Source organism: Euprymna scolopes, chromosome 32 (assembly GCF_053919585.1).
Source record: "Euprymna scolopes isolate OS-2025 chromosome 32, ASM5391958v1, whole genome shotgun sequence".
In the NCBI taxonomy this organism is placed as follows: domain Eukaryota; kingdom Metazoa; phylum Mollusca; class Cephalopoda; order Sepiida; family Sepiolidae; genus Euprymna; species Euprymna scolopes.
The window spans coordinates 60850535-60877191 of record NC_136513.1 but is presented as its reverse complement, the minus strand read 5'-3'; the positions used below and the strand labels follow the sequence as shown (position 1 = coordinate 60877191).

General features: G+C 25.2%; 1 protein-coding gene across 4 annotated transcripts in view; it reads left to right on the top strand.

Moving 5' to 3' along the window:
• Positions 1-26657, top strand: part of LOC145256383 (uncharacterized) — a 1175042-nt gene that overhangs the window by 757545 nt on the left and 390840 nt on the right. For all 4 annotated transcript variants that reach the window (XM_080115220.1, XM_080115219.1, XM_080115221.1 and 1 more), the window contains one exon: positions 1840-1941. In XM_080115220.1, coding sequence (XP_079971346.1) covers positions 1840-1941 — 102 coding nt within the window. The remainder of the gene's footprint in view (positions 1-1839; positions 1942-26657) is intronic.

The window sequence follows — 26657 nt, the reverse complement described above, 5'->3', positions numbered from 1 at the left end:
CATAAATAACGTAATACATAAATAACATAATACATAAATAACGTAATACATAAATAATGTAGTACATAAATAATGTAGTACATAAATAACGTAATACATAAATAACGTAGTACATAAATAATGTAGTACATAAATAACGTAATACATAAATAACGTAATACATAAATAATGTAGTACATAAATAATGTAGTACATAAATAACGTAATACATAAATAATGTAATACATAAATAACGTAGTACATAAATAACGTAATACATAAATATTGTAATAAATAAATAACGTAGTACATAAATAACGTAATACATAAATAACGTAATACATAAATAATGTAGCACATAAATAATGTAGTACATAAATAACATAATGCATAAATAACGTAATACATAAATAACGTAATACATAAATAACGTAATACATAAATAATGTAGTACATAAATAACGTAATACATACATAACGTAATACATAAATAACGTAATACATAAATAACGTAATACATAAATAACGTGGTAGATAATAATGTAGTACATAAATAATGTAGTACATAAATAACGTAATACATACATAACGTAATACATACATAACGTAATACATAAATAACGTAATACATAAATAACGTAATACATAAATAACGTAGTAGATAATAATGTAGTACATAAATAACGTAATACATAAATAACGTAATACATAAATAACGTAATACATAAATAATGTAATACATAAATAAAGTACTACATAAATAACATAATACATAAATAACGTAATACATAAATAACGTAATACATAAATAATGTAATACATAAATAACGTAGTACATAAATAATGTAATACATAAATAATGTAGTACATAAATAACGTAATACATAAATAACGTAATACATAAATAATGTAATACATAAATAACGTAGTACATAAATAATGTAATACATAAATAATGTAGTACATAAATAACGTAATACATAAATAACGTAATACATAAATATTGTAATACATAAATAACGTAGTACATAAATAACGTAATACATAAATATTGTAATACATAAATAACGTAGTACATAAATAACGTAGTACATAAATAACGTAATACATAAATATTGTAATACATAAATATTGTAATACATAAATAACGTAGTACATAAATAACCTGGATGACGAAAGTGTTCCTCCTCACTCACTAGCTCATTCGTGGCTCTCTATTCTCCTTTCTCCCACGGCGAAAGAATGTGATACACGGTCGCACGGTGGGAGGAATAAGTCACCTCTCCTAAAGGAGGAGCACTCTAGTCATAAGTCTAGCCGCGTCAGCTTTCTCCGACATCAATCGATAAACTTTTTCTTACCGAAAACCGGAATGCGAGACTTTGGAGGATAAACCTTCTTGGTTACCCAGAATATTTGCCTCACTCTGACAGCTAAGAAGCCACCGAAACGGTCCAATTGCTGTCGAACTTATTGTCGCGATCAGAACCTCAATTTGTGGCTTTCTACCTTTACTTCACCACGAAAATATGTGGACCGAGGTTGGAAGGTGGGATGAATAGTCAGCCTCCTTAAAGAAAGAGCACTTTAGTCATACAAAAAAAAAGTCTGAGTAGTCCCTTCGGCATTTCAACAATTTTGGCGTACGATTAATCCCTGCCCAAGATTAAATATCAATCGAGACCTTAACAGCGAAAAGAACCCATGGTGGAAAATATGTGACGTCAAAGTGTAGCCGTTACTGAATATCACATGAACGTTTATGGCCAATAAAAATTTATACATTGTTTTTGTTAGACATGATTATTTCTTACACAAAATTCTCAGTCTTCATTTTTCTTCTTGTTTTCATTTAATTAGGCCAATCATAACGGGAGACTTCAGCCGCAATACGTCAACAGTTTAGATCGGTTAACTGCTTCAAGATTACTGTCAATGGCACAGCAAGTTGCTTGTGGAATGGTAAGTTCAAAGCATCACATCTTTTCTTACTTAATCTTTCTCTATATACATGACTACTATTAGAACGCCCACATTCGTATTAAACAAGTGCATTTTCTATAAAAACACAGAGAAATGCTAACAGGGACATACCATTTAGTATTTAAGATATAGAATCTTACAATCGAAATAGCTTTATTAATATTCATACATAATCCACATATCAATAACATATGTATCACATACAATATATAAAAATAGTATTGGATAAAAAAATCGATATTTGGATTACTTTTCCTCATTCGGTGAACAATGGTGCATGTTATTATAAACAATAGATTTTTATTATTGTTCAGCTTGTAGATATAATTTATCTTACTCGCAATATATTTAATATGGAAATAAAATTTCCTTTCAGTAATAAAACTAAGTTCAAAATCGAATCTAATTTGACTATTAGCAACAAATCTCGACATTAATATTAGTTTACTGATTAATATTAATATGACATACGGATAAATTCATTTCCTCTTTCAATTTACAAAAAAGTGTGAGAGTTTTCGTTATTTACGTACCAACGTAAGGAAAAATCTAACGCTTTTTTATGAATCGATTTCAAATAACAAGCTTTGTTGCATTACTGTCACTAATTTTATCAACGAACCCCTAACTATAACCCAACGTCAAACTTAATAAACATCTGAATTATGTGGTTTCTGAAAAATCAAACACGATTATATCGATTGATGACACAGCAATCGGTTTCCTGATAAACTCATCAACCGATGTATGTATAACTAATAAAAATGTAAAAGTAATAAAATACAGTAGTTTTTTTTTATTACTTTTGCATTTTAATTAGCTATTGCTATCAACAACGCAAAAGTAATAAAATAGTATCTACTTATAATAATGATAAATTTTAATGTTTTTTCTTCCTCAATGCTGGATATAACCCTGTTTCAGTGACTTTAGTTTTTTTTAGCTTTTTTATTACATTTGTATTTTAATTGCTTTTATTACTTCTGTGATTTCAAAACGATAAATCCTTTAATGCTGTTGATAGCTTCGTATTTGTTGTATATTTTAGTAGTTTTAATTACTTTCGTTTTTAAGTTAGCTTTTTATTACTTTTGTATTTTAATCAACTTGTTATTACTTTTGTATTATTATAAACTTTTAATTACTTTGGTATTTTTATCAACTTTTTATTACTTTTGTATTTTTTATAAGCTATTATTTGTATTTTTATCAGCTTTTTATTACTTTTTTTTATTAGCTTTGTATTATTTTTGTATTTGTATTAGCTTATTATTACCTTTGTATTTTTATTAGTTTTTATAACTTTTGTATTTTTATTAGTTTTTATTACTTTTGTATTTTTATTAACTTTTTATTACTTTTGTATTTTTATTAGTTTTTATTACTTTTGTATTTTAATTACCTTTTTATACACTCTTGTATTTTTATTAGTTTTTATTACTTTTGTATTATTATTAGTTTTTATTACTTTTGTATTTTAATTAACTTTTTATTACTTTTGTATTTTAATTAGCCTTTTGTTATTTTTGTGCTTTTATTAGGTTATTTTACTAATGCATTTTGACTGGCTTGTTATTACTTTTGTATTTTTATTAGCTTTTTATTACTTTTGTATTTTTATTAGCTTTTTGTAATTTTGTGTTTTTATCAGCTTTTTATAACTTTTGTATTTTTATCAGTTTTTTATTACTTTTGTATTTTTATTAGTTTTTATTACGTTTGTAATTTTATTAGCTTTTTATGAGATGCATTTTTATTAGCTTTTTATTACTTTTGTATTTTTAATGACTTGTGATCACTTTTGTATTTTTATTAGTTTTAATTAGTTTTGTATTTTTATTAGTTTTTTATTACTTTCGTATTTTTATTAGTTTTTATTATTTTTGTATTTTTATTAGCATTTTATTACTTTTGTATTTTTATTAGCATTTTATTACTTTTGTATTTTTATTAGCATTTTATTACTTTTGTATTTTTATTAGTTTTTTTATTACTTTTGTATTTTTATTAGTTTTTTTATTACTTTCGTATTTTTATTAGTTTTTATTATTTTTGTATTTTTATTAGCATTTTATTACTTTTGTATTTTTATTAGTTTTTTATTACTTTTGTATTTTTATTAGTTTTTATTACTTTTTTATTTTTATTAGTATTTTATTACTTTTTTATTTATATTAGTTGTTATTACTTTTGTATTTTTATTAGCATTTTATTACTTTTGTATTTTTATTAGCATTTTATTACTTTTGTATTTTTATTAGTTTTTTTTATTACTTTCGTATTTTTATTAGTTTTTATTATTTTTGTATTTTTATTAGCATTTTATTACTTTTGTATTTTTATTAGTTTTTTATTACTTTTGTATTTTTATTAGTTTTTATTACTTTTTTACTTTTATTAGTATTTTATTACTTTTTTATTTATATTAGTTGTTATTACTTTTGTATTTTTATTAGTTTTTTATTACTTTTGTATTTTTATTAGCATTTTATTACTTTTGTATTTTTATTAGTTTTTTTATTACTTTTGTATTTTTATTAGTTTTTATTACTTTTGTATTTTTATTAGTTTTTATTACTTTTGTATTTTTATTAGTTTTTTATTACTTTTGTATTTTTATTAGTTTTTGTTACTTTTGTATTTTTATTAGCATTTTATTCCTTTTTATTTGTATTAGCTTTTTATTATTTTTAATTTGTATAAGGTTTTTATTACTTTTGTATTTTTATTAGTTTTTATTACTTTTTATTTCATTAATTTTTTACTTTTGTATTTTTATTAGCTTGTATTACTTTTAAATTTTTATTAGTTTTTATTACTTTTGTATTTTTATTAGCTTTTTATTACTTTTCATTTTTATTAGCATTTAATTACTTTTTATTGTCATTAGGCTTTTATTACTTCTTATTTTAATAGCTTTTAATTTATTTTGTAATTTTATTGGTTTTCATTACTTTTGTATTTTTATTAGTTAGTTATTACTTTTGTATGTTTATTAGTTTTTATTACTTTTGTATTTTTTATTAGTTCTTTTCACTTTTGTATTTTTATTAGTTTTTATTACTTTTATGATTTTACTGTTTTTATTACTTTTGTATTTTTATTAGTTTTGTATTTCTTTAGTATTTTTATTAGTTTTTTTTACTTTTGTATTTTTATTAGTTTTTATTACTTTTTATTTCTAATAGGTTTCTATTAATTTTGTAATTTTATTAGCTTTTTATTACTGTTGTATTTTTATTAGTTTTTATTACTTTTTATTTTTATTAGGTTTTGTTACTTTTGTATTTTTATTATTTTTTAGTACTTTTGTGTTTTTATTAGTTTTTATTACTTTTGTATTTTTATTAGCATTTTATTACTTTTTATTTTTATTAGCTTTTTATTATTTTTAATTTTTATAAGGTTTTTATTACTTTTGTATTTTTATTAGCTTGTACTACTTTTGAATTTTTATAAGTTTTTATTACTTTTGTATTTTCATTAGTATTATATTACTTTTTTATTTTTATTAGTTTTTTATTACTTTCGTATTTTTATTAGTTTTTATTACTTTTGTATTTTTATTAGCATTTTATTACTTTTGTATTTTTATTAGTGTTTTATTACTTTTGTATTTTTATTAGTTGTTATTACTTTTGTATTTTTATTAGTTTTTATTACATTTGTATTTTTATTAGTATGTGTTACTTTTTTATTTTTATTAGTTGTTATTACTTTTGTATTTTTATTAATTTGTATTACTTTTGTATTTTTATTAGTTTTTATTACTTGTGTATTTTTATTAGTATGTATTACTTTTTTATTTTTATTAGTTTTTTTATTACTTTTGTATTTTTATTAGTATGTATTACTGTTTAATTTTTTTAGTTTTGTATTATTTTTGTATTTTTATTAGTTTTTATTACTTTTGTATTTTTATTAGTTTTTATAAATTTTGTATTTTTATTAGCTTTTAATTACTTTTTATTTTTATTAGTTTTTTATTACTTTTGTGTTTTTATTAATTGTTTATTACTTTTGTATGTTTATTGGTAGTTATTAATTTTGTGTTTTTATTATTATTTTTTACTTTTGTATTTTTATTAGGTTTTTAATTAATTTTGCATTTTTCTTAGATTTTTCTTACTTTTGTATTTTTATTAGTTTTTATTACTTTTGTATTTTTATTAGTTTTTATTACTTTTGTATTTTTATTAGTTTTTATTACTGTCGTATTTTTGTTAGTTTGTCATTACTTTTGTATGTTTATTTGCTTTTTATTACTTTTTTATTAGCAGTTCATTACTTGCTATTAGGTTTTTATTACTTTTTTTAAAATAGCTTTTAATTTCTTTTGTATTTTTATTAGTTTTTATTACTTTTGTATTTTTATTAGTTTTCATTACTTTTGTATTTTTATTAGTTTTTTTTCCTTTTTGTTTTTATTAGCTTTAATTACATTTTTATTTTTTTTTTGTTTTTATTCCTTTGGTATTTTTATTAGTTTTTATTACTTTTGTATTTTTATTAGTTTTTATTACTTTTGTATTTTTATTAGTTTTTATTACTTTTGTATTTATTTTAGTTTTTTACTACGCTTGTTTTTTATTAGTTGTTATTACTTTTGTATTTTTATTAGTTTTTATTACTTTTGTAATTTAGTTAGTTTTTATTACTTTTGTATTTTTGTTAGTTTTCTATTAATTTGTATTTTTATTAGCTTTTTATTGTTTTTATTTTTATTTGCTTTTTATTACTTTTGTATTCTTATTAGCTTTTTATTACTTTCGTATTTTTTAGCTTTTAATTACTTTTTATTTGTATTAGTATTTATTACTTTTGTATTTTTGTTAGTTTTTATTACTTTGGTATTTTTATTAGTTTTTATTAATTTTATTTTATTAGCATTTTATTATTTTTATTTTTATTAGCATTTTATTATTGTTTTTTTATTTGCTTTTTATTACTTTTATTTTTATTAGCTTTTTATTACTTTTGTGTGTTTATTAGTTTTTTTTATTACTTTTGTATTTTTATTATTTTTTTATTTTAAATAGGTGTTTATATTTTTATTTATATATATATTTGTATATTAAATAACTTTTTATGTGTTTTGTATTTTTATTAGCTTTTTATTACTTTTGTGTTTTTATTAGCTTTTTCTCACGGTTATATTTTATTAGCTTTTTATTACTTTTGTATTTTTATTAGTTTTTATTACATTTGTATTTTTATTTGTGTTTATTACTTTTTATTTTTATTAACTTTGTATTATATTTATATTTTTATTAGCTTTTTATTACATTTGTATTTTTATTAGCTTTTTATTACTTTTGTATTTTTATTAGCTTTTTATTACTTTTGTATTTTTATTAGCTTTTTATTACTTTTGTATTTTTATTAGCTGTTTTTACTTTTGTATTTTTATTAATTTTTATTACATTTCTATTTTTATTAGTTTTTATTACTTTTGTATTTTTATTAGTTTTTATTACATTTGTATTTTTATTAGTTTTTATTACTTTTGATTTTATTAGTTGTTTATTACTTTTGTATTTTTATTTGTTTTTATTACATGTTATTTTCATTAGCTTTTTATTTCTTTTTATTTTCAGTACCTTTTAATACTGTTGTATTTTTATTAGCTTTTTATTACTTTTTTTATTAGCTTTTTATTACTTTTGTGTTTTGTGAGTTATTTTATTACTTTTGTATTTTTATTAGTGTTGTATTTTAAATAGGTTTTTATATTTTTATTTATATATATTTTTGTAAATTAAATAACTTTTAGGTCTTTTGTATTGTTATTAGCTCTTTATTACTTTTGTATTTTTATTGGTTTTTATTACTTTTGTATTTTTATAAGCTTTTTATATGTGTATTTATATATATTTTTGTATATTAAATAGTTGTTAGTGTCTTTTGTTTTTTATTAGCTTTATTTCTTTTTATTTTTATTAGATTCGTATTACTTTCTATTTTTCGTAAGCTTTTTATTGCTATGGTGTTTTTTTAGTGTATTGTTACTATTGTATTTTGAATAGCTTTTTATTACTTTTTTATTTTTTATAAGCTTTTTATTACATTTGGGTTTTATTAGCGTTTTATTACGTTTGTATTTCTAAAAGTTTTGTTTTAACTTGTGTATTTATATAAGCTTTTTTATTACTGTTGAATTTTATATGCTGTTTATCATTTTTGTATTTTATTAGTTTTTTTATGAGATGTATTTTATTAGCAGTTTATTTTAGCGAATAAAAATATTACTCTCGTATTTTTATTAGCTTCCTATTGCTTTTGTATTTTTATTATCTTTCTACCACGTTTTTAAATAGTTTTCTATTAATTTTGTATTTTTTAAAATTTTTATTACTTTTGCGCTGTTATAGGTATTTTTTCTTTTTCCTTTTTATTAAGTTTTATCACTATTGTATTTTATTATCTTCTTAATACTTTTGTATGTTATTAGCTTTTTATTACTTTTCTATTTTATTAGCTTTTTATTACTTTGTTATTTATTTGCGTTTTTTACTTTTATCATTTGTATTATATTTTTTATTTCGTTTGTATTTTGTAATGCGTTTTATTCTTTTGTATTTTGTAATGCGTTTTATTCTTTTGTATTTTGTCATGCGTTTTATTCTTTTGTATTTTGATTAACTTTGTATTACTTTTGTGTTTTGGATCGCTGTTTGCTACTTTTTATTTGGATTAGCTTTTTTACTTTTATGTTTCTATGAGCATTTTATTATTTAAAAGCAATTATTTTATTATTTTTATATATTATTGTCTTTTTATTACTTTTGTATATTATTAGCTTTTTATTACTTTTGTATATTATTAGCTTTTTATTACTTTTGTATACTATTGTCTTTTTATTACTTTTGTATATTATTAGCTTTTTATTACTTTTGTATATTATTGTCTTTTTATTACTTTTGTATATTATTGTCTTTTTATTACTTTTGTATATTATTGTCTTTTTATTACTTTTGTATAATATTAGCTTTTTGGTACTTTTGTATATTATTAGCTTTTTATTACTTTTGTATATTATTAGCTTTTTATTACTTTTGTATATTATTAGCTTTTTATTACTTTTGTATATTATTAGCTTTTTATTACTTTTGTATATTATTGTCTTTTTATTACTTTTGTATATTATTAGCTTTTTATTACTTTTGTATATTATTGTCTTTTTATTACTTTTGTATATTATTGTCTTTTTATTACTTTTGTATACTATTGTCTTTTTATTACTTTTGTATATTATTAGCTTTTTATTACTTTTGTATATTATTGTCTTTTTATTACTTTTGTATATTATTGTCTTTTTATTACTTTTGTATATTATTAGCTTTTTATTACTTTTGTATATTATTGTCTTTTTATTACTTTTGTATATTATTAGCTTTTTATTACTTTTGTATATTATTGTCTTTTTATTACTTTTGTATATTATTAGCTTTTTATTACTTTTGTATACTATTGTCTTTTTATTACTTTTGTATATTATTAGCTTTTTATTACTTTTGTATATTATTGTCTTTTTATTACTTTTGTATATTATTGTCTTTTTATTACTTTTGTATATTATTGTCTTTTTATTACTTTTGTATATTATTAGCTTTTTGGTACTTTTGTATATTATTAGCTTTTTATTACTTTTGTATATTATTAGCTTTTTATTACTTTTGTATAGTATTAGCTTTTTATTACTTTTGTATATTATTAGCTTTTTATTACTTTTGTATATTATTGTCTTTTTATTACTTTTGTATATTATTGTCTTTTTATTACTTTTGTATATTATTGTCTTTTTATTACTTTTGTATATTATTAGCTTTTTATTACTTTTGTATATTATTGTCTTTTTATTACTTTTGTATATTATTAGCTTTTTATTACTTTTGTATATTATTGTCTTTTTATTACTTTTGTATATTATTAGCTTTTTATTACTTTTGTATACTATTGTCTTTTTATTACTTTTGTATATTATTAGCTTTTTATTACTTTTGTATATTATTGTCTTTTTATTACTTTTGTATATTATTGTCTTTTTATTACTTTTGTATATTATTGTCTTTTTATTACTTTTGTATATTATTAGCTTTTTGGTACTTTTGTATATTATTAGCTTTTTATTACTTTTGTATATTATTAGCTTTTTATTACTTTTGTATAGTATTAGCTTTTTATTACTTTTGTATATAATTAGCTTTTTATTACTTTTGTATATTATTAGCTTTTTATTACTTTTGTATACTATTGTCTTTTTATTACTTTTGTATATTATTAGCTTTTTATTACTTTTGTATATTATTGTCTTTTTATTACTTTTGTATATTATTGACTTTTTATTACTTTTGTATATTATTGTCTTTTTATTACTTTTGTATATTATTGTCTTTTTATTACTTTTGTATATTATAAGCTTTTTGGTACTTTTGTATATTATTAGCTTTTTATTACTTTTGTATATTATTAGCTTTTTATTACTTTTGTATATTATTAGCTTTTTATTACTTTTGTATATTATTGTCTTTTTATTACTTTTGTATATTATTGTCTTTTTATTACTTTTGTATATTATTAGCTTTTTGGTACTTTTGTATATTATTAGCTTTTTATTACTTTTGTATATTATTAGCTTTTTATTACTTTTGTATATTATTAGCTTTTTATTACTTTTGTATATTATTGTCTTTTTATTACTTTTGTATATTATTAGCTTTTTATTACTTTTGTATATTATTGTCTTTTTATTACTTTTGTATATTATTGTCTTTTTATTACTTTTGTATATTATTAGCTTTTTGGTACTTTTATATATTATTAGCTTTTAATTACTTTTGTATATTATTAGCTTTTTATTACTTTTGTATATTATTAGCTTTTTATTACTTTTGTATATTATTAGCTTTTTATTACTTTTGTATATTATTGTCTTTTTATTACTTTTGTATATTATTGTCTTTTTATTACTTTTGTATATTATTAGCTTTTTGGTACTTTTGTATATTATTAGCTTTTTATTACTTTTGTATATTATTAGCTTTTTATTACTTTTGTATATTATTAGCTTTATATTACTTTTGTATATTATTAGCTTTTTATTACTTTTGTATATTATTAGCTTTTTATTACTTTTGTATATTATTAGCTTTTTATTACTTTTGTATATTATTGTCTTTTTATTACTTTTGTATATTATTGTCTTTTTATTACTTTTGTATATTATTAGCTTTTTGGTACTTTTGTATATTATTAGCTTTTTATTACTTTTGTATATTATTAGCTTTTTATTACTTTTGTATATTATTAGCTTTTTATTACTTTTGTATATTATTAGCTTTTTATTACTTTTGTATATTATTAGCTTTTTATTACTTTTGTATACTATTGTCTTTTTATTACTTTTGTATATTATTAGCTTTTTATTACTTTTGTATATTATTGTCTTTTTATTACTTTTGTATATTATTGTCTTTTTATTACTTTTGTATATTATTGTCTTTTTATTACTTTTGTATATTATTGTCTTTTTATTACTTTTGTATATTATTGTCTTTTGATTACTTTTGTATATTATTAGCTTTTTGGTACTTTTGTATATTATAAGCTTTTTATTACTTTTGTATATTATTAGCTTTTTATTACTTTTGTATATTATTAGCTTTTTATTACTTTTGTATATTATTGTCTTTTTATTACTTTTGTATATTATTGTCTTTTTATTACTTTTGTATATTATTAGCTTTTTGGTATTTTGTATATTATTAGCTTTTTATTACTTTTGTATATTATTAGCTTTTTATTACTTTTGTATATTATTGTCTTTTTATTACTTTTGTATATTATTAGCTTTTTATTACTTTTGCATATTATTAGCTTTTTATTACTTTTGTATATTATTGTCTTTTTATTACTTTTGTATATTATTGTCTTTTTATTACTTTTGTATATTATTAGCTTTTTGGTACTTTTGTATATTATTAGCTTTTTATTACTTTTGTATATTATTAGCTTTTTATTACTTTTGTATATTATTAGCTTTTTATTACTTTTGTATATTATTAGCTTTTTATTACTTTTGTATATTATTAGCTTTTTATTACTTTTGTATACTATTGTCTTTTTATTACTTTTGTATATTATTAGCTTTTTATTACTTTTGTATATTATTGTCTTTTTATTACTTTTGTATATTATTGTCTTTTTATTACTTTTGTATATTATTGTCTTTTTATTACTTTTGTATATTATTGTCTTTTTATTACTTTTGTATATTATTAGCTTTTTATTACTTTTGTATATTATTAGGTTTTTATTACTTTTGTATATTATTGTCTTTTTATTACTTTTGTATATTATTAGCTTTTTATTACTTTTGTATATTATTGTCTTTTTATTACTTTTGTATATTATTGTCTTTTTATTACTTTTGTATATTATTAGCTTTTTGGTACTTTTGTATATTATTAGCTTTATATTACTTTTGTATATTATTAGCTTTTTATTACTTTTGTATATTATTAGCTTTTTATTACTTTTGTATATTATTAGCTTTTTATTACTTTTGTATATTATTGTCTTTTTATTACTTTTGTATAATTTTGTCTTTTTATTACTTTTGTATATTATTAGCTTTTTGGTACTTTTGTATATTATTAGCTTTTTATTACTTTTGTATATTATTAGCTTTTTATTACTTTTGTATATTATTAGCTTTTTATTACTTTTGTATATTATTAGCTTTTTATTACTTTTGTATACTATTGTCTGTTTATTACTTTTGTATATTATTAGCTTTTTATTACTTTTGTATATTATTGTCTTTTTATTACTTTTGTATATTATTGTCTTTTTATTACTTTTGTATATTATTGTCTTTTTATTACTTTTGTATATTATTAGCTTTTTGGTACTTTTGTATATTATTAGCTTTTTATTACTTTTGTATATTATTAGCTTTTTATTACTTTTGTATATTATTAGCTTTTGATTACTTTTGTATATTATTGTCTTTTTATTACTTTTGTATATTATTGTCTTTTTATTACTTTTGTATATTATTAGCTTTTTGGTACTTTTGTATATTATTAGCTTTTTATTACTTTTGTATATTATTAGCTTTTTATTACTTTTGTATATTATTAGCTTTTTATTACTTTTGTATATTATTAGCTTTTTATTACTTTTGTATATTATTAGCTTTTTATTACTTTTGTATACTATTGTCTTTTTATTACTTTTGTATATTATTAGCTTTTTATTACTTTTGTATATTATTGTCTTTTTATTACTTTTGTATATTATTGTCTTTTTATTACTTTTGTATATTATTAGCTTTTTGGTACTTTTGTATATTATTATCTTTTTATTACTTTTGTATATTATTAGCTTTTTGGTACTTTTGTATATTATTAGCTTTTTATTACTTTTATATATTATTAGCTTTTTATTACTTTTGTATATTATTAGCTTTTTATTACTTTTGTATATTATTAGCTTTTTATTACTTTTGTATATTATTAGCTTTTTGGTACTTTTGTATATTATTAGCTTTTTATTACTTTTGTATATTATTAGCTTTTTATTACTTTTGTATATTATTAGCTTTGTATTACTTTTGTATATTATTAGCTTTTTATTACTTTTGTATATTATTGTCTTTTTATTACTTTTGTATATTATTGTCTTCTTATTACTTTTGTATATTATTAGCTTTTTGGTACTTTTGTATATTATTAGCTTTTTATTACTTTTGTATATTATTAGCTTTTTATTACTTTTGTATATTATTAGCTTTTTATTACTTTTGTATATTATTAGCTTTTTATTACTTTTGTATATTATTGTCTTTTTATTACTTTTGTATATTATTGTCTTTTTATTACTTTTGTATATTATTAGCTTTTTGGTACTTTTGTATATTATTAGCTTTTTATTACTTTTGTATATTATTAGCTTTTTATTACTTTTGTATATTATTGTCTTTTTATTACTTTTGTATATTATTAGCTTTTTATTACTTTTGTATATTATTAGCTTTTTATTACTTTTGTATATTATTAGCTTTTTATTACTTTTGTATATTATTAGCTTTTTATTACTTTTTTATTTTTTTTACATTTAATTAATTTTGTGTTTGTTATAGCTTTTTCTTGTTTAAAAAAATAATTTTATTTTTATTATTTGTGTATTCTTTATGGCTTTTTATTACTTTTGTATTTTTATTAGCTTTTTGATTAGTTTTGATTTTTTTTGTTGCTTTTTACTTAATGTGTGTTTTGGTTACCTTTTTTATTAGTTTTGTATTTTGAATATTTGTTTATTGTGTTTTTTTTAATAACTTTTGTGTTTAGGATAGCTTTTTTACTTTTGTGTTTTTAGATGGATTTTATTACTTTTTTATTTTAGATAGCTTTTTATTACTTTTTAATTTTTGAAATCATTTTATTTCTTTTGTGTTTTAGATAACTATTTATTACTTTTGTATTTCGATAACTTTTGGATAGCTGTTTGTATTTTGGTAAACCTTTTCTGACTTTTGTATTTTGATAGTTTTTTTTATTACTTTTTATTCACTAAGCTTATTATTACTTTTTCATTTTGGATACCTTTTATAACTTTTGTGTTTTGGTAGCGTTTTTTTACTTTTGTAATTTTGATTACTTTTGTAATTTTGTATTTGGAATTTTGTTGGTGTGGGTAAAACAATTGCTTTTATAAAATCACATATGCACACAATTTCCTGAAAGGAATAAAAGAAAGTTTTATATATATATATATATATATATATATATATATATATATATATATATATATATATATATATATATATATACATACAGTCCTGGTCAAAATGAGAAGACCACTTAAAAACGTAAGCGTCTACGCATATTATCGAATTTTTAATCCAACAAATGGTATAAACCATTGCCAAAAGGGAAAATATGATGGAAAAAAATGAAATCTGCTTCATTCGAAACCTTAACCCTGATCTAATAATTATTTTTTAAAAAACAAACATTTTCACCTGGTCAAAATGATAAGAACACTTTAATAAAATCGGCTAGTTTTGAAAAAAATGTATATGAAAAGCTTTCTATGTTGCTAAAAGCAACTTGTAAGTGGATAAAAACATCTTACTAAATTATAAATGGCAAAAGGGAAACCATTATCAGAGTTTGAGAGAGAAAGGATCTTTGAGCTTAATAGGGGTGGACTATCCCATGGATCCATTGCAAACGAAGTGAATCGTAGCACAACGGTCATCACAAATATTTTAAGAAATCCAGATCAATATGGACACAAAAACAGTCCAGGTCGACCCCAAAAAATAACCTCATCACTGGATTGCCGTATCAGAAGAAGTTTAAAAAAAAATTCCAGAATGAGATCAAGTCGATTGAAAAGCCAGCAGCAGCAGCAGCAGCAGAATGTAGTCCTAAAAGCATTAGAACACATCTGAAATGAAGGGGTTCAATCATTTAAAGCGACTGCAGAAACCACGTCTTCTTCAAATAATATTTTTTTTTATTACATTTTCACCCCAAACAAGGCACATTGCCACTTTGGTGTAGGGGGCTACTATCAGGGGCAACAACTACTGGGGTACTATGTAGGAATTTGGGCAGCAAGATGTCGGTTCACGTTTCACTTGAACTTCTGCACGTCAGTAGAGTTGGAGAAGCAGGAACCTGGAATGGAATTCCAAAGTCAAGCGGTTCTGGGGAAGAAACTAGTGGAGTAGAAAGATCTTTTACATCTAGGGATCTCTACAGTGTGGGGTGGGATTTTGCAGTCTGTCAGGTCTGTCGAGGGTGTTCACATTGTGGGGGCAGAAGTGCTTGCTGTTCGTTAAAGCATACACCATTAAAATACTTGCAGAACAGGCAGAGGGATGCAACGTTTCGTCAATGGGACAGAGGCTGAAGCTAAGATGCCAGTTCAGGGCCTGTCTTTGGTTGATTTGCGACTCTCTTTTGAACCTTGTCAAGGAGCGAGAGGCTAGTAGTCGATGCACCAGCCCAAATATGACAGCAATACTCCATACATGGGCGACTGGTTGCCTTATAGAGGTACATGATACTTTCAGGTGTTAATAGTTTTCTATCACGGTAGAGAGAGCCCACCTTCCTTGCAGCGGCCCTGGCAATGCCTTCAATGTAAGTGTTCCAACTCATGTTTCCTGTGAACGTTAGGCCAAGAGTTTGAAATATGTACTCTCAGATAAAGAGTCGTTGGCCATTGTTATAGGTGGTAGAGAAGGTTTCTTGTAATTATTGAATGAAACTAGTTTAGTCTTGGCGGCATTGAACGTGACCATCCATTTTTGTCCCCATTCCACTGCAGATTGGAGGTCATCCTCTAGTGTTTCTGCCATTTTTTTTTTTTTTTAGATATGTGTTCATTTGTTTTCCTGTCGTGCCTGTTATCGAGTGTGGTGTCATCAGCATATATACCCATCTCAGAGGCAATTTTGTCGGGGAGGTCATTTATGAATATCAGGAACAGTAGAGGTCCAAGGACAGACCCCTGAGGCACTCCCGCATTTATATCATATTGTTTAGATGTACGACCGTCGAGGACAACCTGGGTTTTTCTCTTATCTAAGAAGGATTTAATTATATTAAGTATTCTACCAGCGATACCGTATGATCTAATTTTCCTGAAGAGACCCCCATGCCATACCCTGTCAAAAGCCTTAAATATATCTAGAGCTACCGCTCTGCCCACCCCCGCTTTGCCAAGTGAATGGTATATACGTTCAGAGATTACAGTAAGGATATCTGCTGTGGAACGGGCTTGTTTAAATCCATATTGTTTGTCAGTCAGAAGTTTAGCATCTGTAAGCTGATGAACTAGAGCATGGTTAATTAAGGTCTCAAATATTTTGGCAAAAAGTGGGAGGAGGCTAATGGGGCGATAATTTAATGGGTCAGTTCTTTCGCCAGAATTCTTGAATACTGGTACCACAGAAGCAGTTTTCCAACATCCCGGAAAGCAAGATTCGTTAAGGCATTTGTTGTAGAGTTTGGAGAGAACTGGAGCTACTTCGGCTGAGCATTTTTTAATAGGACAGCTGAGATGAGGTCGGGTCCACATGCTTTTGAAGTGTCAAGGTTTTTTATGATAGCATGCACCTGAGCAGGGGTGATTAAGATGGTGATATAGAATTGTTGGATCATCCAGCATGTTTTCCGGACCTCAATCCCATTGAAAATCTTTAGGGATGGATGACAAAAGAAGTGTTCACGGATGGAACCCAGTATGATTCGATAAAGGAACTTTCTGATTCAGTTTTCAGTACATGGGATAAAATTTCTTCGCAACTGATAAAAAACTTAGTCGCAAGCATGCCGAAGAGAATTTTTTAAAAGTAATTCATAATAATAGAGGCTATACTAAATACTGAGGCATTTTTAATAATTTATAAATTGCCTTTTGTTAGATAAATTATCAGTGGTCTTATCACTTTGACCAGGTGAAAATATTTGTTTTTTAAAAAATAATTATTAGATCAGGGTTAAGGTTTCGAATGAAGCAGATTTCATTTTTTTCCATCATATTTTCCCTTTTGGCAATCAAAAACACTTACTTTCTTAAGTGGTCTTATGATTTTTACCAGGACTATAAAAAGACAGTCCGCACTTGTAATTTTTTCAAAAAACTGCAAATTTAAGCTAAATTTAATGTAACTGTTTAAACAACCTATACATCATTGGATTCGCTTTTTTTGCTCTATAATTTTACCCCATCATATTTGACTTTTAACTGAAATATTCTAGTGTTCACGGCCATTTATAAAAATAACTTCAAATTGAGGAGGCAAAAAGAACGTCCACAGCAACAAATTCGCTTCAAACCAGCCTAAATTATCGCCCCTAAATCAGTTTAAAATATCCAGCAATAGGCAACAAAGCATCTCTAATTGTAATTGGTGTTATTCCAGATGTTACTACGTAACATTTAGTCAATATGCCACGACTTTATCTTAGTGATCGTCAGGAGCTCATTAATCTCAACCTTTCTGGTTTATTCAATCGAGAAATCGGCCGCAGATTAAAATGCGATGAAAAAACGGTACAAAAGATTGTGCAAAAGCACCAAAACAGTGTTCGTGATGCTCTTAAATCTGGTAGTACTAGAGTTACTTCTAACAGGGAAAACAATGCTATCAAGATAGGTAACCTAAGAAACAGATTTGAAACGGTTCCTCAAATTCAAGACAGTGCAATTTTGTTAAAAATTACTCTCTTTCTACTGTCAAGAACAGATTAAAGGAATATAATTTGCGAGGATATGTTGCAATACGCAAGCCAATGATTTCTGTAAAGAACAGAAAGTGCCGTCTGGACTTCGGCAGATGCAATAAAGATCATGACTCTTCATATTGGTCAAAAGTGCTTTTTAGCGACGAAAACAAGTTCAATAGGCTAGGTAGTGATGGTAGGCAGTACGTCCGTCGGAGGAAAGACGAAGAATTTAATCCTAGGTGCTCAGTTTCAACGTTGCAAGGTGGTGGAGGTTTAGTTTTGGTGTGGGGCATTATTAGTACTAATGGGACAGGGCATATAGTTCGCTTGCAAGATCGAATTAATTCGACCAAGTACATTAATATGTTGACTGAGCATTTTCTACCCTACTTTGGTCGGAATTTGGATGATAATCTCATCTTCATGCAGGATAATGCTCCCATTCACACAGCTGATAATGTCAAGAGGTTCCTGAAAGAGCATGATATTCTGTGTTTGGATTGGCCTGCACAATCTTCAGACCTCAATCCTATCGAAAACGTATGGCATTACATCAAGCAACAGCTACGCAATGATAAAATTTCAAATTTTGAAGAACTTTGGACAAAAATTAAAGAAAAGTGGGATGCCCTTTTCCCAGTCAAATTTGCAGTCAAATTCAAGGAATTCCCAAAAGATTGCAGGCTGTCAAATTGCAGAAGAGCTATGCTAATTAGTTCATTGTGTTCCTGTTGTATTTGTGTTGCATTAATGTCATAAAGTTACATTTAAATAACAATGTTCTTTTTGCCTCCTTAATTTGAAGTTATTTTTAATTGACGTGAACACTAGAATATTTTAATTAAAAGTCAAATATAAAAAAGAGTAAAATTATAGAAGAATAAAAGGCGAATCAAATGAGGTATAGTTTATTTAAACAGTTACATTAAGTTTAGTTTAAATTTGAAGTTTTTGAAAAAAATTTATTTTTGCCGCCTGTATATATATATATATATATATATATATATATATATATATATATATATATATATATACATGTACAAATAATATTGACTAGACATATGTGCATATATGCTCCTGATGACGCTGGATCTGCCACTATAGATCTCAATAGAAATGTATATATATATATATATATATATATATATATATATATATATATATATATATATATATATATATATATACATATGATATTTTGATTTATGCAGATTGCGTATGAATTATTATAGAATTAATCCTCTATTGATTTAATTTGCCCGGTGGATTTATTCACAAATAAATAATGATTATGTTGTTCATCAAAATCCGTCTGTGTTTTTTTATTGTAAAAGTTCTTTAGCTGACGTGATATTGTATCACGTCAACTAAAGAACTGTTTTCGCATTTCCTTGAGAGAATCTTCACGCAAGCTGAAATATTATGCGTGGTTTGTTTATATATATATATATATATATATATATATATATATATATATATATATATATATTACATATCAAGCATTTTTTCAATTGTATTTCTTGGCCATTTATGACTATAATGAATTGCGGTTTCACTTAATGACATAGTTAGCAAATTCTAGCATTGCTACAAATATAATTTGCTGATTTTTCCCTGTTCTTTGATGAGAAGAATAGTAAGAATAGCATTCTTTGAAACTCCTTTTGTAACTTGTTTTTTGGAGTAATCCGTCGAACAATAAATGTTGAGTGTAAAGTTCAAATGCCACTTATAAATTTAATCTGTCTACACTATTATTCAACCATCTTATGTAACTTTTGAACACCTTTTGCGCCACATTTTGTCGTTATAATAAAATCCTACATTTCATCCTAGAAGCGCCATCATCACAATCACAACCATCTTTAGAGCAAGTAGTTTGCGTTTTCTCTACTAAATAGTAAGTACTCTTACAGCTCTGAGTCATCACCGGGAGGGTTTCTACATTTTCGACGGATATGGGGTTGCATCCTTATTAACTGGGTCATATACTCATAGCCATAACACAATACTTCCATTTCCCAATACAAAAATATTAAATTCTTCCTGCTGACATTCCGATAAATCATAATTAACTGAAACTAACTATTCTTTCATTCCAGAATCCTGTTCTTTTTACAAAAACTAACGCTCCAGAAATGTACCAATATGGCTTCACAGATGCATAAAATACACCTATTACAAATGCATAAGGCAACTGCGACACATTGAGATAATGTTCATAAGCCATGAATGCTTTCATTTATACATTAAGTGCGACGATATTAAGTATACCACACATATTGATTTTTATTAAACAGTTACGCTACCGTTTCTATTAACATAATCGGATATACTGTTTTTCGACACATCAGCACCGATAACCATTATTTCTTCTTTATTTTACAAAAGCTAGATAAATCTCTTTTTTTTTCTTAAGTTCGATCGACGAAAATTCTATATTTATACGCTATATAAAATAAAAATAATTAAAACAAACGGATTAATCGATTAATATGACTGAAACCCGTATTGTCTATTCTTGACTACCGTGCTAAATCTTTTCTGAGTACATACATCGTAAGTACTGCTTTTCGACACATCGGCACTGATAACCATTATTTTTTCTTTAAAAAAGATGAAAATTGTTCATTTATATGCTAACTAAAAAAACAAACGGAATACGCGATTATTATAGCCGAGACTCATGTTCATAAGCAGTATTTTGCAGTTAAAAATCTCCTTATGTGTGATTTGGAAATCTTAAAACTATCTACAGTTTACAGTTTATTTACTTAAAAATCTCCACATGTGTGACTTGAAAACCTTTAAACTGTCTATTTCTGACTATTATAAAAGTTTGTGTGTGCGTGTGTGTGTGCGCGTGTGTGCACATGTGCGTGTGTTTGTTAGTGTGTGTGCTTGAAGGCGTGTTTTCGTGTTTGCGTGCGCATGTGTGCGTATGTACATCTGTGTGTATGTGTGTGTGTTTGTGTGTGTGACTGAGTGCGTGCGTATGTGTTTGTGTGCGTGTGTTGTTTGTTTGTGTGTGTGAGTGCATGTATGTGTGTTTGTATGTGTAAGTGTGTATGTGTGTATGTGTGTGTGAGTGCAGGTGTGTATGTGTGCGTATGTTTGTGTGTGAGTGCGTGTGTGTATTGTGTGTGCATGCGTGTGTGTATATGTGTGCGTGTGTTTGTTTGTGCGTGTTTGCGTGTTTGCATGTGTGTGCGTGTGTCCGCGTGTGTTTACGCGTCTGTGTATGTATGTATGTATGTATGTGTGTGTTCGTTGGATCAAGCAGACTACACCACGGCAACGCGTGGTTTGGCGGGTATAGCTAGTATATATAAACCCAATTTTAAGTAAATTATAATTTTCAAGAATTTATTGTTTGGCAGGATACAAAAAATGGAATATAAATATTTCGTTAATCTACGGAGTTTCAAAAAATGCGTTATTTTCATCAGAGGAAAGACATTAGCAAATGAATATTATAGCGAAGCTATGAATTTGCTGGTACTAGCATAAATGTAAACTGCATTATATGAGAACTTGTCAATTTAGTGCCAGCACGGCCAAAACGGAAGGTGGGGGTATTTTTTGACGGAATCTCAAAAGATAAGAAATTATCCAATCAATACGAAATTTTCTACCGATTATTAAATGAAGAATTAATTTTATAATGGTGTACATTTTTCATAATCGATATATATATATATATATGTATATATATATATATATATATATATATATATATGTGTGTGTGTGTGTGTGTGTGTGTGTGTTTGCCTACAGTCCCCTTCTTTATTTGTGGGTACAAATATGCTTAAAATAATCAGCCAAAACTTAACAAATATATTAAATGCACACGTATCAGATTTTATGATTAAATATTCTATTTTTGTTTTAATTTTTCATCTTTTGTGTTATTAAATATGTTAATAATGATTATTATCTTTTATATCAGCAAAAAATATATATATTTTAATTATTGTTATAAAATACTACTTTTAAATCTTTGAATAATACATTATTAATATAGCTAATATACCATTAAATAGGAAATAGTTTGAAGAATCAACAGCAAAAAAGAAAAAAAATCAGTAAATTACTCCAATTTCTTGTTAATTCGCTTATGATAGACCAAGAATGATGCTATATACAGGAATTATTTTCAACATATACAAGGCGTAGCATTCCCAAAATCGTCACCCATCTGGTACTGGCCAGCATCATCGTTGCTTCACTTTGGGGGCTATGTAGGCAGCATATATATATATATATATATATATATATATATATATATATATATATATATATATATATGTCGCTTATGAAAAAGAAATAAACCCTTCACTTAATCGTCAAATAAAACGTTAAAAATACAAATGGCTAAATGAAGTTTATTTAGTCTTATCAAGTTTATTTTAAACTATCATACACGAAATCTATAGAGTGATATATAAAGTTAGAATTATTTGAAATTTATGTACTGTTATATCCTTACATTAAATAAGAATACAGCAAGAAACACGGGGTTATGGGTGAAAGAAAAAGGGGTTTATTTACAAGGGAATACAGGTGACATAAAAGTTACTCGACATTCTGTTCTTGTCTTTTTTCCTTCTCTCAGTCACGTGAGAGGGTATAGTTCATTTCATCTATGAAGGGATGTAAGGTCATTCCATTACATCATCTTCCTCTCAAGCTAAATTCTTCCATAAAATTTTGCTTCTACCATTTTTTTCTTTTTAGACTTTGTCCAAAAAATTCGGTCCTTTTACTTTTACTTTTACACCATTTGTGTTTGCCGATTTTTTACTTTTGGAGAGTGCCTGGATTTCCAAGTTACTGGTACTTCCTTGTTTGGAGGTTGTATATGAAAAGTGTCATATAGCACTTCCATTGGTAACTCTTGGTTTCTGACTGTTTCTATGTATCGGGGTCTTAGTTGGTTAATATGTTTCTTGTGGAAAAACGTCTGCCCTTTTATAATGTAAACCATTCTCCCAATTCTTCTTGAGATTATGCCTTCTTCCCAAAAACTCTTCCCTGCCCGATAATTTTTGAAGAAAACTTTATTCCTGTCATTGTAAGTCTTGTACCTTACATTATCCTTGATACTTTTTTTACTTTTTCTCTTGGGATTAACCGGTTGAATACCTTCGTAGCAAACATAATTTCAGCTGGGGATAATTTGGATTTCGTGTTATCCTATATATTGCTAAGAAGTTGGTGTTACAATGTGCTCAATGGCCAGTGCCTCACAGTAGTAGTTGAATTCTTGACCTGTGAACATAGTGCCATTATCACTAACAATTGTTTTTGGAACTCCGAACCGACCTCGTCCAGCGCTTTTATTGTGTTTGCCGATGAAGGGTGTTTGTATTTAAAAATTTCTGGCCATTTTGACATACTATCCTCGATTACTATGTAATAATATCCCTTCACAGGTCCTGCATAATCGATATGAATGCGTGTCCAAGGTACATCTGTTTTAGGCCAAGGTTGCGTCCGTTTGGGAGGAGATCTTGCGGCTAGTTGACAATCTCTACATAATTTCACCATTTTCTCAATGTCCTGATTCATTCCAGGCCACTATGTGAATCCTCTCATTAGGGCGTTCATTCTGGAGATGTTCCATGTGGAATTCCTTTAGGATTTTCTTTTGTAATACTTGCGGTATTACCACTCTGTCTGCGTACATCAGAGTTTCATCACACATAGAAAATGGAAACACTTTTAATCTTTTTCTATTCTTTTCGTCTTGACCCACTTGTTTTTTTAATCTTATTAATATATTTATCTGTTTTCGATGCTTTCTTTATTTCCTCAAGTGTAACAGGAAGTTCCCTAACAGTATTTATTAATATATCTGTTAGTTCATTTTCTTCTTTTAGGGCTGCTATAAAAGTTTCTTCAAATACAGTTTTACTGGGGATCAATCTCGACAAACCATCTGCATGTGCAATTTTATTAGATGCTAGGTGTTTCATTTTGAAATTGTAATTGAGCAAAATAATACTCCATCTCTGTAATCTATTTGCCGTATGAGTAGGAATCCCTTTTTTTTTCGAACTAAAAATCGATAGTAATGGTTTATGGTCCGTTTCCAAAACGAAAGATCTTCCATGAATGAATCTATGAAAATTTCTCACGGCATACACAATCGCCAAACCCTCTTTTTCGATCTGACTGTACTTTCTTTCAGCGGGTAATAAAACCCTCGAAGCATGAAAAATTGGTTTAGTAGATCCATCTTCCATTCTGTGTAGAAGCACTGCTCCAAAACCGTATTCGCTCGCATCTGCCGTTACAATTAGATCCCTTTTCGGATCGTAATGTGCTAACGCTAGATCCGATAACAAACATCTTTTAATTTTTTGGAATGCTTCCTCACATTCTTTTGTCCAGAGCCATTTTTTTCCTTCTTCAATAATTCATTTAATGGTGCTCTTAGTTCATGCATATTTGGGATATAAGAATTATAGTAGTTTGCTAGACCCACTACATTGCCTGGTCTCTAATTGCTTCTGTCCTATTTGGGTGAGGTCTTTTACCTTTCCAATCAATTATTTGTCCTAAATATTCAATCTTGTCCATACGAAAATTACATTTTTCGAGAGCCACTTTAAATCCGTAGTCTTCTATTATCTCAAATACCTTCAGAATATGGTTTTTATGTTCTTCAACATTTTTGTTTCTTATCAAAATGTTGTCTAAATAATCCATTGAAAAATCCAAACCTGCTAGCATGGCATCCATAATTTGTTGGAATAAATTTGGTGCTACTTTCAACCCAAACGGCAATCGTTTTAGGGAAAATAATCCTTTATGAGTATTCATTGTTAGGTATTTAGAACAATCTTCTTAGACTTTGACCATCAAATATGCTTCTGACAAGTCAATTTTTGTGAAAATCCATTTAACTTAGAAAATATTTCCTCAGGGGTAGGGAGTGGGTAGTTATGATCCTTTAAAAAATCTCCACATACCCTGATTTTTTTCTTTTTCTTTTTCACATAAACTGTGGGCGATGCCCATTCAGAGTAGTCCACTTTTTTATTACTCCGATTTCTTCGAGTCTATTTAATATTTTCTCGGTTGTTTCTAATGCTGAATACGGAACCTTCCTTTTGAGTTTAAACACCGGTTTCGCTTCATCTTTCAGTTCAAATTTCACTTCCATTTTAGTGCAGCAGCCCAGACCTTCCGAAAATACATTTTAAAAATCCTTCTTCAAATCCATAACAGATCTTCCTGGCCGTTTGGGACTTTCAGATCCTGTCATATTTACTCTTTTGCAAAATGAGTTCATTGATTTCTCCCATAAATTGAAAAGTATCATCAAATCTATACTGAACAGATTAGAATTTTTTCCAGGTATCACACACATTTTAGTTTTTAACGTGTTTTCATTCAGGGTCACATTAGTATAAAATTCACCCTTAAATTTTAATCTATTTCCAGACATTCCTCTGGCAATTTTCTTTGTGTTTTGCAGCTTTGGAGAACCAATTTTCTTCCATGTTGTTTCATCAATTAAGGATATGTCACTTTCAGTATCTAAAAGACAGTTTACTTTCCGGCCATTAATTCTAACTTCAATATATTTCCTTTTTTTACCATACATGGACTCTTTTTTAGAATCAATGGTCTTTATTTCAGGCTTACAATATTAAATAAGAATACAGCAAGAAACACGGGGTTATGGGTGAAATACAAAGGGGTTTATTTACAAGGGAATACAGGTGACATAAAAGTTCCTCGACATCTTGTCTTATTCTGTTCCTGTCTTTTTTCCTTCTCTCAGTCACGTGAGAGGGTATAGTTCATTTCATCTATGAAGGGATGTAAGGTCATTCCATTACATCAGGTACTTATAATATTTTTTCATATTCTTATAGTAAATCATCCTAAATCTTATTTAGACTATAAAAAAGTAATAGTAATAATAATTAGTTCAAAAACCTTTTCATTAAATATTTAAATCTTTTATTCATTTAAAATTCTATTAAAAATAGTAAACTAAGTTTTATATTATTCTGCTTTTCATATGATAAATTTCAGGCTTTTATCTTTCTGGAGAACAAGTTGCTCAAGAATAATGGATTTTAATAGATTTTAATTCGTTTTAAAAACAACACTCCCCCCACTTTTTGGCCGTTTCTAATTTACTGTAGAGTTACATTTATATGCAGCGGTCAGGTATTCTCAAAGCCGAAATGATCATGAGAACATTGACTCTCATTAGTTGGATTTACGGCGTTGACAAATAGATCAGAATTAAAAATTAAAAATGTGCGTAATCAAAATCTATAGAAAAATCCAGTTTGCAAACGATCGAGGAAGAAAGATTATTTCGAAGCGTTAAAGTTTTTTCATCTAAAAATAGCGCAACTGCTTAAGCATTGTTTTCAGAGACGGAATGGAAGTAAATAAATTAATAATACCATTGTTATT